The sequence below is a fragment of the Coptis chinensis genome, chromosome 9 (genome assembly GCF_015680905.1).
Source record: "Coptis chinensis isolate HL-2020 chromosome 9, ASM1568090v1, whole genome shotgun sequence".
Taxonomy (NCBI): domain Eukaryota; kingdom Viridiplantae; phylum Streptophyta; class Magnoliopsida; order Ranunculales; family Ranunculaceae; genus Coptis; species Coptis chinensis.
Window position 1 is genome coordinate 34,293,718 of NC_141464.1, and position 16,571 is coordinate 34,310,288.

The following is a 16,571-nucleotide window of genomic DNA, read 5'->3' on the forward strand; positions in this document are numbered from 1 at the left end:
TACTCCACTGATAGCAGAAACATAACCAAAGGCCATTCTTTGGCATGCCGTTTTACTAGATATTGCACCAAAAAACCCTAGGATCTTAGGTGAACATCAAAAGAATGACAAGTCCAAAGCTCATTTTCAGAAAAAGAGGAAACCACTTTACCAAGAATTCCATGAATAATGACAACACTAAATTACTACGAAGTACCAATCACTGAATTTTGTTTTTCTTTCATTCTCCTTTCCAGAAACAACTATAGTTCATTTCCGTCTTTTCAAATGCATAGTTCCAACTTTCCACCTTTCAGTCAGCAATTATCATACTTAACATCATTAAGAGTCACAAGCACCAACATCCTCAGGTGAATAACGAAGGTTGTAATACTTACTGATAGTGGGCAAGTCCTCAGCGGATTCTAAGAACTGGAAACAGTGTTGTTGGCTGCTTGTGCTAGCCTGTGATTACAAATGCAATCAGGTATGAGTTCATTAGAACTGCAAAACTTGCTGAGTCGAATACTTCTTGACGTGTTCAAACAACTATCACCTCTACTATAGCAACATGGAAGCTCTCATGTTCACTCGAGATTGCTATCAAAGCTTCATCGGCAGTGCAAAAAATAGAAACTGCCATATGGTGTTACCAAGATAGTTACTGACAGAGAAGAACATAAAAAGCACAAATAACAAACTCTTAAAGTGTTACCATATGAGAAGACAAAAATTAAACCTCCCAATGTTTTCTAGTTTAACTATTTTAACCTAATCTGCTTCCAAAAAAAATTTCTCTGGTCTCCGACATTTCCAGCATGCCTGTTTCTTGGAAAATTGGGATCCAGGATAATGATTATGAAAAGTTCCTAAGATCTCTAACTAAGAATAGGTATCTAGAAATTAACTTTTATAGAGTTGCCAATATTGAAGTGAAAATCCGAGCTGTGGTTTACTTTAATTATCACAGAATTGGAAACCAGAGATCCAACTATGGATCCATTAGGAAGAAAGTAATTTTCATCTGAAAAGTTCAGAACAACTTACAGTTACAACTTGCACCAACTATAACTAGAAACTCTACTTTCCACATACATAAAATATTACAATCAAAAGCCCATAGCAAGATAGCTTTTGAGGACGAAGGCATGCACCTATCATAAGCAAAGCTTAGGCAAAAATGTGATAAGGGAAACAGCTAGTTTCTAATTCAGGAATTAAACTTTGTTAAACATTAAGAACAAATAAAGACAATTGAAGCGCATCTAAGCAATACAGTCCATTTCTTCAAGCTTTGGCTTTATCTCAGCAGCAGATACGCTGTCTTCATCAAGGAGAAGGACTCTCAGGCCTTTAGGAAAATCCTTCCATTCCAATAGATCATCAGCACTGCAAATCATACTTGATTTGCTTTAGGCATCCCTTTTCATGCCATCAAGAAGTTTACCAAAGTGGCCATGTATATTGGCAAGTTTTTCAGACCTGACAGCCAAGATGAAGAGATAATCAAATTTTACTCCAGAATTAATCGGAACCAAAATGAACAAAACTGTATGTCTAAACTGAAAAAAGAAACATGATTTTAAGGGGACCCCCACCTAAAACAAAACCATACAATGGCAAGGCATAATGAATACAATGATTTTGAAATCATTCTCTAAAATAAACAATGTATAACACAAGACATACAATCATATTCTTGTGATCTAACTCAAATAGAATATTAAGTTTTTACAGAGATTTAGTAGTTCATTTAAATCAAATGGATCAATGCTATCCTAAAATGGTACAATAGAATTTAAAATAGAAAACCACTAAATTTCTAGAGAACAAACATGATCAAGAGATCATTAGCGTTTCAAAATCCCAACTCAAACATGCAGATTACACCAGAAACAGAAACAAGAAAATCCATTTAACTATTAAGAAAATAAGAAATAAAGAAGCAGACAAAAGAAGAGAATCTATTAATAATCTAAGAGGAAAAATCAAAACTTGCTCACTTGTCTTGGTTTCACTTCCCTTGCTTTGATTGGTTTCAGACTTCCTTGAAAATGGGTTTTCTTCTGTTTAAGTTATTAAGCATGTTTTTCATTTTCAATAGAATGTTGGCAACAGTAGTCCTATTAAATCCAATTCCTGCTAATGGGAAGTTACCTAACATAACAAAAGGCCATTCTTTGGCATGCCTTTGTGCCAGATCTTCCAACAAAATATCCTAAGATCTTTAAGTGAACAACATAGGAACATAAATCCAAAGGTCATTTTCAAAAAAGGAGGAAACCGCTCTACCAAGAATTCTATAAATCTAAATTACATTGAAACAGATACGTGTGTCTGTATCCAACTCTGATACGAAGTGTCTGACACGGTGAAATATCAATGATTGAGATAAAACACATACAATATGCGTTCGTGTATGTACATATCCCTCATGGATTAATTTTGAAATATGGTATGTCCATGTAACACATCTATGAAATATGAATAACACAGTCAACACTAAACTATTACTAATCATTTTATGTGAGCATTTTCGTTTTTCTTCCATTCTTTTTGCGGAAACAACTATAATTCATTTCTGACTTTCCAAATTCACAACTTTCCACCAAATTTAACTGTTCCAAGTTTCAGTCGAGCAATTATCATATCTAGCATCATTAACAGTCAGAAATGCCATCGGACATCCCAAGGAAATGATATATATTGATTTTCTTTCAGGAGAATAGACATCTTTAACAAATCAATTATGTGACTCCATTCCTAGCAATAGAAAGAAAACGGAGCCAAAAACAACAGACAAAATAAAGAAACAGGATAAAAATATTTCTACCTAGTTCTCTTTTGTTTTTTTGCGTGCCAAAAAACGTGCTTTGGCTGCGGCCACCTCATCTTCTTTTCTTTTGCTCAGCCAGTGGCTGTTCAGCCACGGTGTTATCTTGCACGGAAGTCTTGACCTCAGATTTCACATCTAAAGAATCATTATTCTCCTTAGAACATCTTGTTCTGTCACATTCACCTTAGCAGAGTTTGAAGGTGAATTGGCCCTTGGAACGACTTCTTTCCCCGAAGCATCAGTGTTGATTATTTCATCCTGCTCAACTCGCCTGCTAGATTCAGCTGCTTTCGCGCCATAGGCAACATTCTTTGAAAGGTTAAAGTAGAAGTCAAGAATGTCGCTCTTCTTGGTAACATCCTCTTTCTCCTCACAATGCTCACGCCTACGCTCTTCTTGCATCCTGTTCGGCAAGTTTTTTCTTATAATCACTTAATATATTTGTCCTTGTCTTTGTAAAGGTGTTCTTTGGCAAGCTTTCTCTCGTATATGATTTCATGTTCTCGTTCTCTTTGTTTAGCTTTCTCCATTAGGCTCCCTATATCCTCTTTCATTTGGTCATAGAGCCCATCATAATCAAAGACTGTTGGATCGTCTTCCAAGGCTTTCTTGTGCTGCTCTTCAACATCCTTGAGGGCCTTCTTCTTGGTTGCCTGACGAGAAATATCTCTATTCACATCATCATCGTTGTCACCAAAAACAGGAGGCCCCATCGGTTGCCTGTTTTGCTGGGGAATTCTGAGCTGCAAGCCATACTTGTTCATATAAAACTCCAATCGTATTTTCTTAATAGACACACCTGCTCAGATCAAGATTATTCACACATAAGTGAAGGACGAAAGCTTGTATCTAATAAAATCTTTACGCCCGCAAGAAGAAGAAGAGGGAATAAGTTGGGTCTGGCTTTTATATATAAAAAGAAGAAAAGCTGTTGTTGGCCTCACTTTCGTAGACTTGTGCTTTTAAATTTGGGCTTCTTTTAAGTTTTACCCATGGTCCGTTTCCCACTCCATATTTTATCTACAAGAATTGTATCTTCACATTTTTTTTTTTTTTTTTAATTTTTTTGTAACAATTTTCATTTTAGTTCTTACACCTTGACGAACCAGTATGTAGCATAGGACACATGGTACAAAAACTATTTCTAGGTGGAGGCAAATATAGAGATATCAATTGTCTAGCCGCATCTATAGAAGCAAATTTGCAGTTTCGGATGCGGATGCGGCGTGACAAATGTCGCATAGATTTTTTTTTTTTTTTTTTTTCATATTGATTTTTTACTTTTTCAATTTGGTGCGGGAGTGGAAATATCGCATGGCTTGTTTTTTTAAACGTTTTTCAACTTGAGGCGACATATCCCAGGTGGTAGGTGACTGTTATTTTTCTCCATTTAGAATTGGTTAAAATTTACGCTTCAAATATTGGCCTCAAATATAAAGTTGATGCCTCCTAGAGGTGCACGTTAAAGAATGGAACTGGAAGATCAAACTTGTTGTTTCCTTAGGTAGTTTCATCTTCTCTATACCACCTTTAGAAACGCTTATTTTCTTTTGTATGCCCAAGGTTATCATGTGTATGTTCTACATTTTTTTTATATTATTAAAGATTGCTACTGATTTCTATTGGCAAACAAGACGCTTGTAACCATGTTCTGGTCTATTGGTGACCCAATTTTTTACAGTGATCTTTTCACATGAATAAAACTCGCATTATTTCCGTCTCAATCCATATTTCAAATTGCTAACGTACAAGCAAAACCTTAGGCTGTGTTTGTTTACTGGCAAATGGGAGTGGCAAACCATATTTTCCCACTAGATGCACCATTTGACAGTGTTTGGCTGCATTTAAGGGCAATGCCAAACACTATTTACATTTTGCAAATTTTCCCACTAGAAGTGGGAAAATACAATCCACCTCCCACCCTAAACTCTTTTGCCAGCGGAAATTTGCCACCGATCTATCTCTCGAGTTCTTCTCTCGTCTCTCTCATTTCAGAAGACGCCTCTCTCTCCGCACTCCCTCAATTTCATGTTTTTTTTTTCTCTCTCGCCTGATTTAAACAGGTTTTAAAATGGTGACCTAGGCTATGACGAGGCATTGGGTCTATTCAATCGTATGATTCAGAAAATTCAAGTCAATTGTACATCTATAGTTTAAAAGTAAAAAAAATTCAACTTTGTTCCTTCCAGATTGATTGGTTATGAAGGCTTAGATGTTATAAACCCCGACGGAGGAACAGAAGATGCAGAAGAAGAAGCTCACAAAGGAATATAGAAGCAAGAGGTTTTTTTTTTGTTTTTTTCCCATCAAAAAGTTATTATTGCTTAGGCTATTGTTAAGAATCTTTCAAGAAAACATGAAATAATTAGAGTATTATGAAGTATGTTTCACCCAAAATTTATTTTTCCAGGATCGTGATAGTTATTGGAGGATGATGCAAGACTATGTTGGCGCAGATATCACCTCCATGGTCACACTTCCTGTTCTCATTTTTGAACCAATGTTGTTATCTTGGGGTTAAAATTTGCGTCCTAGTAGAAGATTAGTGAATTTGAATGTGTTGTTAATTAATTGCCATAGTGTGATAGTAGCTCTTCTTCTCATGATTGCTTATTTTTTTACACTTTGGAACTCTCTTTGGCACCAATGCCCCACTCTTAATTCCACGGGATAATTCATTGTCTTCTTCGGTAAGTTTTCTGCTTTTTGTATTAAAAATTTACACTTTTTACTCTCACTTACCAATACATTGTAGTGGAAACTTGATTGTTTGTTTGAAATTTCGTATTTTGAGCTTGGGGAAATTGCTCTTTCAACTTTTTATTCAAAAATTAGTTTCCTTTGATGTTGCATTGTTGTGTTTTATGATTTTTTTATTGGTGCATTGCAGGGGACTCAAGCTTTAGAAACAAACTAGTCATTACTTATAGAAGAAAACCGATATCGACACGAGAATGGGATGAGCGTATGCTCAAAATAAAATGCATTACACCTTCAAATCTTCAACAATTAAAGTAGAAGTTTCTTTCTCGTATCAAGGATAAAACTCCAACATCTCTTATATGATCTCGAAACATGTTATGTTTCTTTCTATGGATACCGAAAGTGAATGATCGCACAATGTAGTACAAAGACAAAATGTTTACCTCTTATAAAAAGGGAGCTCATAGTATCATTAGTGCTACTCTTTGTGGTAATGATTGAAAACAAGGGTTTTTGTTTTTGTTTGTATGGAGCCATGGAGGTGTAATTTTTCTCAGTAGTTAGTTGGAGATCATTTGGTATTTGTTCAACTAGACTAGATAGTCTTAAAACTAAAGTTATGAAGGCATAAGAATGGAGATGAAGGTTCTCTAAGATTGGAAATGACTAAAGTAAGGCACCAAATAAATACCACTTATTCTTCATTAGTAAAGTTATCCATAAGCATAGATGTGATCCTTTTAGGCTTTTCATGGGGATATTACTGGGGTTAAAACTTGGATTGGAGCCAGATGTTGTTACTTTCACCACTCTTCTTAAGGGACTCTCTTTGCGGGGGCAAACTAGTTAAGTATTTGTCGAGTTACTTGAGAAGATTGTGGACAATGGGAGACGGAAGTTCATTCTATAATTAGAATGTTGCTTGTTAAGTTGTTTTAATAAACACATAGTGGATCTTTAGCTCAAATGGTAGAGCACTTAGGAGTTGGAGTGTATCTTCATGTATCTCAAGGTGATGGTGGTTCAAACCCACCAAGATCCTTAATTATACTTATCCTTTGAGATATTTAACTATTTGTCGATGTGTTTTAGAAAAAGGGGTACAAGCTGCCTGTGGACTCTGTGAATGATGATATGGTGTGTGTGTGTGTGTGTGGTGTGGTGTGGTGTGGTGTGTGTTGGCTGGTGGTAGGTGTGTGGTGTGTGCTGGAAGGTGGTGGATGTGTGGTGTGTGCTGGCTGGTAGTGTGTGTGTGTATGTGAGTGTGTGCTGCCGGGTGGTGGTAGTGTGGTAAGTGTGTGTGAGCGGTGGTGGTGGTGCTGCAGCTGCTGTTGGTGTGGTGTGGTAGTGTGGACTGGTGTTGGTCGTCTTCTTTGGTTCTAGTTGTTGTTGTTGTTCTTTGGTTCTAGTTGTTGTTCTTTGCCGCTTCTTTGGTCCACGTCCGCCATCGGTTCTAGGTGTTGTTGCTTCGCTTTGGTGCTGCTGTTGGCATGTGGTTATGTTTAGTAGAGCCGAGAGGCAAAAGCTTGTAGCGAGAAGATTAGCACAAAGAGGCAAACCGGAGGGTCCTAAGCCCGGTTTTATGGTGGAGGGTGCTTCTCTTGAGATCACACATAGCCCATCTGACGTTATTCTTGATCTTAAAGGCGGATATTAGATTATGCAGGGGGTATTTTAGATTTTCTTCTAGTTTTGTTGGTGCTCTTTTTTTTGGTACATAAACACCGTCTAAGAACTTCATTATTATGCACTTCTTTTTTTTTTCATTTTCTTTTAGATAATTTGAAGTATATAGGTTGTGTGTGTATTGTCTTTACTTTTATTTATTTTGTATATATATATATATATATATATATATATATATATATATATATATATATATATATACAAAATAAATAAAAGTAAAGACAATACACACAACAACCTATATACTTCATTGAGTTTGAAAACCAAAAAATATATATTTTCAAAAGTTAAAATATTATTTGCCACTGGAAAAAATCATGCAAACAAACACTGACAAACCTGGCAAATCTCATATTTTCCCACTATAAATTTTTACAAACAAACACTGGCAAACTGATATTTTCCCACTACAAATTAGCCTGGCAAAACTCTAGTGGGAAAATACTGGCAAATCTAATATTTTCCCACTATAAGTTTGCCACTAAACAAACACACCCTTAGAGAATTGTGCCTGGTGGTGGTGCAGTCACAAAATGAGGTCTAACAAAATATGGCATCTTACTAACACATCAACATCTTCGGTAATGGAGTGTAGTGATGTGTCTTGCTCATGCGTGGCATGATAATTGAAAACAATGTGACATCACATTGTTCAAATTAATCAACATAAAGCATGATTGTAAAAATGTCGTTTTTATTTTTACTAATTAATTGTGGTATTATTATTTATTTAGTTTTATTTATTGTTATAATTTTTTAGAAATTTCAAAAATATAAAAAAAAAATAGAAATTTTGGTTTAGCAGGAGAGAAACGTGGGATAGTTATCAAGGATAACTCACGTATCTAACTCTTTTTTTTCTCCCATGTTTTCAAAAGAAAAATCCTAAAAACCCTACTAAAAAAAGGAAAAAATAAAAGAGAAGAAGAAAAGAGAAAAGGGGAACATAAAGTATTGGGCTCACCGCACTATTGATATTTCTAGTTGTTTACATCTTGTAGATTTAATAAGGTGAGTTATATTTATTTCTTTTTTTGTTTCCATAGAAATATGATATGTTGTTTGTTATGTGCGATCATATGGATTGTATATTGGGAGTATAAAGCCATTAATGAACTGTATAGAGTTTTGTGAAGAAGATGAACAGTTAACAATAAACATCATTCCAGAAAACTTGTCTGTGCAGTCTTTTAATAATGTTCAGATGGAGATTTTCTCTTACTCGGATGTCTCTCAAATTTAATCCTTAGTTACCTGATACATTGAACTCTAGCATATATAAATTTTAGATAGATCCAACGGTGGAGTTTCTGTCGAGGCATGCATAAGCGTGACTGGTCGTAGTATATTCTACGTCAGAAAACTGCACTGGGCAGTCATACGTTTAGGCATAGATGAAGGATGATTCAATACTAGATTTTCCTCAAATTTGATCTGTATATTTGGAACACACAGTAGTCATACCTAGGGGTGGGCAATGGGCCGGGTCGGGCTAGCCCCAAACATTTAAAGCCTTTCAGTTATTAGGGCCGGGCCAGCCCGGCCCTAAAGTCTGGGTCGGGCCGGGCCGGGTCATAAGTCTAAATTTCAAGCCCTGACCCTACCCTAAACCCTCTTTTACAGTTTAGGGCCGAGTCGGGCCGAGCCTATATATTTTCTTTTTTTTACTGCATCAGTTTTAAAACTCATTTATATTACAAAAAAAATTCAAAGATTTGCAAACTCAAAGTCCCACCACTTTGAAATTTGAATAGCAACCAATCTAGTAATAATTCTTGTTAAGTCCAACAATTTAAAATGCATATCCATAATCTAATAAACTGAAGTACATAGAGACTCATATTTATATTTCAAAATTATAATTAAAATGCACAAGACACATTTTGGAATGAGCTTTCACTGACATAAATCGTCCGTTATTTCTTGTAGTCAAATCTCACCAAAATTACATTTAACATTGAAGAATATAAAGACAAATAAGAGTATGGAATGAGTTTTTACTGACGTCAACCTATTTTTCATTAGGCTAGTGCCCAGTGCTCATTATTGTTCTTGGCGACTAGGTTAGACGGGGAGTTGTGAGGTGTACATGAGTTGTGAGATAGAAACAATTAGGTTTACAAGTTTTTATGATATAAGACAAGTTATTAGAAGTACCCATACGGTAAGTGATAAATTACAAAGGACAGTGTTATTTTAATTGAAAATATGTAACAAGGAGTTGGATAGTTTTAGTTGTGTATTTTATAGTGAAATTATAACTAGGGCTTAGTTAGGGTCGGGCCTATGTTTCAGAACCTTAGCCCTGACCCTGCCTTAGAAGGCATTAGGGCCGGGTCGGCCCTGCCCTAAACTCTGTGAGGGCTTTAGTTGTATGGGCTTTCTAGGGCTTAGGGTCGGGTCGGTTAGGGCCGGGTTAGGGTCGTTAGGGCCAAATTCCCACCCCCAGTCATACCCATTAATATTGCAGGCCTATCCGACAGTACGTGGGATGTCAATAGAGGCATTTAAATACAAGACTATTGATTTTGGATAAAGTTGTGAATGGAAAATGGTTAATTTTATTGAATGGATTGTTGTTTATGATCATTGTGCATGATTTGCTACTGCCTGAAATTAGTATATTTACATCACAAGTGTAGCCTTGGTTTATTTGAATATAAACATGGAAATTGATTGAGCTTGTGCAAATTGTCGCTCTTGGGAGTGTGTTATAAGAAATATTGCCTGGAAAGTATTGTTGATCGTGGAAATTTATTTTGTTTTGTATAACATATATACTATATGGATGTGAAATCATTAGAAAAATTATGACACTATTAGAATAAGATTGACATTTTCCATACTCATGATATGATGATTATGTATTCCATCTCTAGGAGATGTGACGTGAATGCGGGTTGGATACATTTGATGTTTTAACGCATTCCATCCTTGTGAGATGTGACGTAAATGCGGGGTTGGATATGTTTTATGAAGCATTCCATCATTATGAGATGTGACGTAAATGCAGGATTAAAATTTATAACAAAGTTCCATCTTTTAGGGGAGGAACTAAATGTCCTTTGCTTCACTAAGAGATGTGACGTAAACCTTGGATATGTGGATTCATATGATATTTTATGACGCATTCCATCCTTGTGAGATGTGACGAATATGCGGGATTAAAATTCATGACAAGGTTCCATCTTTGAAGGGAGGAACTAAATGTCATTTGCCTCACTAAGAGATGTGACGTAAACCTTGGTTATGTGGATTTACATGATACTAGTATTTCACACGGTTGTTCACACGTGTCCAAGCGTCCGTTGTGTTACTACATTTCTACTTGTAGTCCCAACGGAAATGTGAGTACAAAGTGGACTTGGATGTGAATGAGAGTCATGCTTATTGGACATGGCATGTTCCAACACGAGGTCAAGGTGCGGAAGTGGGAAATGGTCCTTTAGGAAATAGAAAAGATGCCTAAGATAATTTAATAAATCGCGGGTGAGTCTTAATTAAAAAGTGTATTAATAATTTATATAATACTTGAGACATTATTTTTATGTGTTATTGTTATCATTGAATTAACCCTGTTTTGTAGGAGGGTAGGCTACCTAATCTTTATTGCAGGGATGAAGCCCACTCTAGACTGTTAGGCACTAAGGTACTGTATACTTCTTAAACTTATTATTTAGATAGTTGGTTACAATGTTATATTAAATTTTATATATTATATTGGTATATGCTACATGAATTGCATGTTAAGAGAAACTAATTGTCAATTGGTGACAAGGGATCGATGCCTCTAACGTAGCTAAATGATGTAGACGTGGTATATGTAACTTCATGGTGATAATATATATTGTTATGAACTATCATGAGCATTGTATTTAGGACACTCACACCAACATTTTTAATGTTGACCCCAGTTTGCTTTGCATTTGGGGGTATGTTCCTTATGGAACCTAGACCCTAGACCCTTCGCAGGAACCACAGTAGTAGTAGCTGTTTGAGTTGGAAAACCGTGGAGCTATAGTTAGAGTAGCTGGTTTTGCTTAAGAGCTGTTTTTCGAGAGATTCTACCTTTTTTTATTATATGTTAGATTTTGAGTTAATAAGTTGAGATGTTTTCGTTTATCTTTATTTCGGTTTGATGTTCCTCGACATATTAGGATGATTGTAATTTGGAGGTTATTCATTTTGGATTTATGCAAGTATTCTTATTCCAATATTTGTTTTTTAGCTGTAATTAAATGCATGTTTATCAGAAATGTACGATCTCGGTTCACGCCTTTAGATTTGTAGGATTTGGATGACGTGGAAATAGAGTAAATATCTATTTATTGTCGATTCAATGATAGTCTATATAAATGGTTGGAAAGTGCACGTTATTATCCCATTTATAGAGAATCTATCAATTTCTCCATAAGCTCGAATTTTTGTAGATGGGCAAATTCTATGAATATGAACAGGAGGCTCACGGAGAGAAATAAGTGGGACACACCAAGAAATTGGGGTGGAATAATTTCAACAGAATCCCCTTTATTATGATTGCATAGCTCTGTTGACAATATATATACAATGAAAAGCAATAAAAAAGAAAAGCACAGAGCTGCCTGTATTAATTATAACTGCCAAGCAAGTTGGATAACTAATAAGTTCCTGATACTTGTAAGTGTGTTCTTGGGTGCAAGTATTGTAATGTTCAATGGGATTGATTTGAAGCTTGGAAGTATAATATAAGACTAGACTGAAAAATTGAGTGAGTGGAAATTGAAGCAAGGCTTCCTTCTCTTAGCACTTACGGTGAAACACTCTGAATTTCGCCTGCAGAGAGATGCCACTGACTCTTTCATTGATTCGGGTCCACAAACAAAGACTCCTATATCGGAACCGCCAGTTTGCATTGGAAACTTTGAGAATATATCTGTTACACATTCACAGAAAATGAGGTTTCTACCTGAATGTTAACAAAATAATACTTGGACAAAATAGACCATGCTTTGTGAAGCAACTATATATGAAGCGAACTTTATGAAACAATACCTTCGAAGTCAGGCCTTGCTCCGTAGTGTATTTCATGTTCTTCAAGAGTACTACTGGCTTCTAAAGAACTCAGCTCAGGGCCTTTACTTTGTTTGTAATAGACCGAGGGAGGATTGCCATTACTCATCTTTCTCCACCTTATAATAGCTATTGTTAAAGTACTGCAGATGGCAGCAATAGTAAAAGAGCATATAAGAAGGAGATCAGTTACCCACGAGGGGTTCTTCTTGTCAGAAGTTTTCTTTCCTGGATGAAGGAAGATATGGTTTAAGAATACAAGTGCAACAAGGAAAATAATTGAGGACAACCCTGCCACTGCAGCCAAACATGGTAAGTTTTCGACCCCAGATATCGTACTATTGAAACACTTGGTGTCGAAATTTACTGTCTGCACCTTAGGCATTGCTTTCAGTAATTCTTTTACTGTTGTAAAGGATCTCTCCTCTTGTGTGACAAAGAGTTTTACTTTAAGATGTAGCTGGTTCATCGACTGGTTTAGAAATAAATGTGCCATTGGATTCAACAGATTAATGTCTTGCGTTTTCTTGATGGCATATATCAGTTGAACGCTTGTGGGGAGTCTACTTTGTTTGCTGTTCTGAGCAGAATGGATTTCCTGCAATAAGCTTAGAAATGGAGTTATCCCGATTCCTCCAGCAACAAGAAGTAAGCTGTCGTATCTGCAGTGAAGATTGTTTCAAAGGTTCAAAACTTTAAGGTAGATAACCAAATTCATTAGTATCACTATACTGAATCGTCAACTTCGTCAGCTGTTACACATAACACTATGGGTACTAATTAAGTAGGCCGCAAATCCATGGTAGTGATAAAACACTTAAATATAGTTTCATTTAAGTTTAATGTTAATAGGAACGGAAAGACGAGGAAAAAGAAAGCTAACTACAAGCTCTCTGGACCAGCCCTTGGACCTTGATGGCGCTTCCTTCTACACTCTAGCTTTCACGGTATCATCATAAGAGCATTTTTCTTTCTTCTGTTAACTCCTATATTTAGATCTTAATATATCTTGGGCACTCAATGCAAGAAAGATACAGAACAGTTCTACTTAATCATGAATAAAATGAAATGGTAGTACACCACTTAAGCTTTTCATTTGATATTGAGTTTCTCATACAGTCATACCTTATGAAATCCATGGATGCTGGTCCATAAGGACCTTCAACTGAAACTGGGAGGCCTTTCACAGGATAAGCGCCGGAATCTTCGGCAGCAAGGATTATTTTGTAGAGCGAATTTGTCCACCAACCTTCAGTTTTGACTATAACTGAGATTTTATCATCATCAACAGTAGAGCTAGAAGTAATACTAAAAGGGTGCCACTGGAACTTTGAGATACTTGGCACTCTTAGGAATATCACACTAGTCGGGGTGTACTTTAATCCTGCATACGATAGAATGTGTATGTTTTTAGCTAAATCTTTTTATCAGCTAGCTCACACTTCACTAGTGTTAGTAGTGTATAATTTAATCACTAAGGATTCATATCATGTACTTACTTGGGTGCTTGGAAAGAGTTAGCTCTACAGCATTGCATGGGAAGATGCGTGCTGAAAGAAGACAGGTTTCAGGTCTGGATTGTATGATTCGGAGAAGCTTGTCCACGGCAAATAGAAGAACCCCAGAGAAAACCATGTAAAAGTGACGGTCTCCGGTATGAAACAAGAAGAATACCAAGAAGACGGCATACAGATGATGAGTGTAGTAGAATATTTCAAACTTTTTGCGCCTTATTTGTGGAAGTGACGTGACCCAGATGACTAACCCTGTCACGAGAGCAATCTCTCCTGCAAGGTACACCCGTCCTGTTTTCTGCCACTTCCACACCTGTTTTTCATGGAAAACGAGTTGTATGCATGAGTTTGAAGACTAATTCTTGTTAAGTTAATGCTTGGTATAGTACTATAGTGTATTGCACGACACAATTTGAGAGAGTTCTAAAGTGTAATAAGAGTTTGACAAAATTCTTATACTAGATAGACAGCAGAGTGGAAGAAAAGATATTCAACCTAAGTGGTTTCTGAAAATTTCAGATGGTTTAATTTGCTTGATTTGTTATGCTGTGAAGCTATTTGCTACTACACCCTGAAACACCACTCACGTACATAACCAACTCGGTTTCTGTAGCCTAAAATATCTTTAAAGTTTGGAAAGTGAGCAAGTGGGGCTTGAAATTCAAACAAGAGAAAACTATATACAAATTAGGAGTGAACTAAAATGCACCTTGTCTTGAAGTTGATGCTTGACTCCCCAGATAAATAAAATGCTTGAACCATGCAATGCGGCAAAAAAGATCATGGCAGTCCCAAGAAAGACATGATATCTTACAGAAGCTTCAAATTGCATGCCAATCAGCCGAAATATTGCCACCCCTCTTACCACAGGCAGAAGAAGTAGTGCTAGGCATGCTTCTGCTAGCAAACCGAACCTTGTTCCGAACCGCATGAACTTGTACTGCCATCTGAAGTGAAGTGAAGGAGAAAAACAATATCTGATTAAAGACTAAATTTTCAAAAAACACAAAGGGAAGCTTTTGATGACTCACACATGTAGCCCTTTTTCAGGCATCTTCTTCTTGAAGTCAGTGGAGATATGAGCATATACTGTCCATCCAAGAAAGATGATAAAGAGAACCGCTGCAAGAAGCTCGCTGCTGGATATAGTTCCCAAAGAGCTATGGACAATAACCGGATTTGAGAGATTGGTGATTGACATTCTCATCTGTCTGTCGGTCCATCCAAAAATAATCTGAGTTCAGTAACCGTATGTATGAGAGCTTAAGCTTCAAGGCTAGATTGACTATTTAAGTTCCAAGGTAATGATATGCTTGAGGGCTTTTTTTGTGTCTCCACAAAAGGCACCACTAGAAAACACACCAAGATAAAGAAAAAAATTCAGCATCTTTAAATTTTGTAGCTGCAAAGGCCAGAGGCTAGGTTGCAAAAGCTTAAGAATGTTCTTTATGTTCCTTTTCCCTCTTCATGCTCATTCTTTCTAGTAAACATAACTTTAATTTAAGTCTGTCTACTCAGCACACTCTCATTTTGCAGCCAGCAATTCTTGCAAAATACCAAGAAAGTAATGAGTCCTTACCTGCTCCTCTGCTCCTTGGTATGCAAATGCATGGAGATAAATCCAGTTACCACCACAGCAATAACAGGGAAAGTGTAAACCAAAAAATCTAGACCTGCATGTTGTTACCCAAAGAATTGTACTTAATATCGGTTCGAGTACTACTCCCCCCCTTTTTTTTTAATAGAAAGTAAGAATACTCTATCGCGCAGTAGTCTACTTTGTCCCCCAAAAGACAGTTAAAAGCACTCAAGTAAATATACAACTATACTTATCCTATAAATCGAGATTAAATGATTACATTTTATGCAATTCCAGAAATAAGAGGGCAAGTACCTTGATATCCAAGCACTGTAGTCCGTGCTCCATCTTCTGCTTTCCGCCATGCTTTCGTCCATACCTCAGTGGGCTTGAGAAACCAAAGGCACACCCAACCAGCAGAAATCAGGATCATTAACACTTTGAGAACAGTCTGAAGGGCTGAAGTTGTCTTCATAGTACTCTCCAATCTCCCTAGCTTCTTCCAATATGACTTGTAGAGATTAATCTCTTTATATAGAGCACCAATGGTAGTTAAACCACTTAATACATACATATAAATAAGGTCCCCACCTCTGAGGTTGGTGTATATCACTCCAATGACCACTTATATTTCTGTAATGGGTTTGTAAAAGCTGATGTGATACTCTGAATTCCTATATATCTTGGTACTGTGATCTCTATATAAGATCACTTGGGGAAATTCTGGTTGAAACAATTTGAGCACTTAAATATCCATTTTATATGGTTACTCCTCATGGTTGTTGAGTGGTGATAGTGTTGCTTTTCTTGGTTTGGCTTTGGTCAGTTATTCTTCTTTTATTTGTATCTGTGGTACAGTGACCAATGTAATGGTCCCTACTAAAACAAAAAGATGGCTGCAAAGGTCTTTGTTTAAGCTTCTCTGTTAGGAAGTTGTTTTGTTGACATAATTGGCTGTTTCAAGCTGCTTTCAGTTCATCTTCTTGTTGGTTGAGACTTGAGACTTGAGTCTGGAAACAATAACAGAAAGTAGGAAATCTTTCTACTTTTCTTCTTATATTCTGGCTTTAAGAAATGCTAAACTCTTGCATGTTTCTTTGCAATGAAAGAGCAAGCCCTAATTGAATATAGATGGTGGGAACTGAAAACTATCATGGTCTGTTCGCAAGGACAATGCTTTTGAAGGAGGTCCTGGTACCCAAGGTTTCATTGCGGACTTTAGGGA

At 36.5% G+C, this 16,571-nt stretch overlaps 2 protein-coding genes across 2 annotated transcripts; both read right to left on the reverse strand.

Moving 5' to 3' along the window:
* Positions 1-951: 951 nt before the first annotated feature.
* On the reverse strand, positions 952-3,807 carry LOC147475695 (uncharacterized). Its single transcript, XM_086584763.1, is given in 4 exon segments — positions 952-1,461; positions 2,813-3,218; positions 3,220-3,249; positions 3,251-3,807. Coding segments are annotated over 3 exon segments (627 nt in total). The 5' UTR covers positions 3,580-3,807; the 3' UTR covers positions 952-1,461; positions 2,813-2,950.
* Positions 3,808-11,706: 7,899 nt separating this feature from the next.
* On the reverse strand, positions 11,707-16,155 carry FRO8 (ferric reduction oxidase 8). The gene is made up of 8 exons (XM_086583760.1): positions 15,662-16,155; positions 15,347-15,440; positions 14,799-14,978; positions 14,477-14,714; positions 13,753-14,080; positions 13,379-13,637; positions 12,236-12,915; positions 11,707-12,116 (listed from the first exon to the last, which is right to left on the reverse strand). Exons 1-8 carry the CDS (start codon positions 15,918-15,920, stop codon positions 11,935-11,937), a joined length of 2,220 nt encoding a protein of 739 aa, XP_086439886.1. The 5' UTR covers positions 15,921-16,155; the 3' UTR covers positions 11,707-11,934.
* Positions 16,156-16,571: the final 416 nt, after the last annotated feature.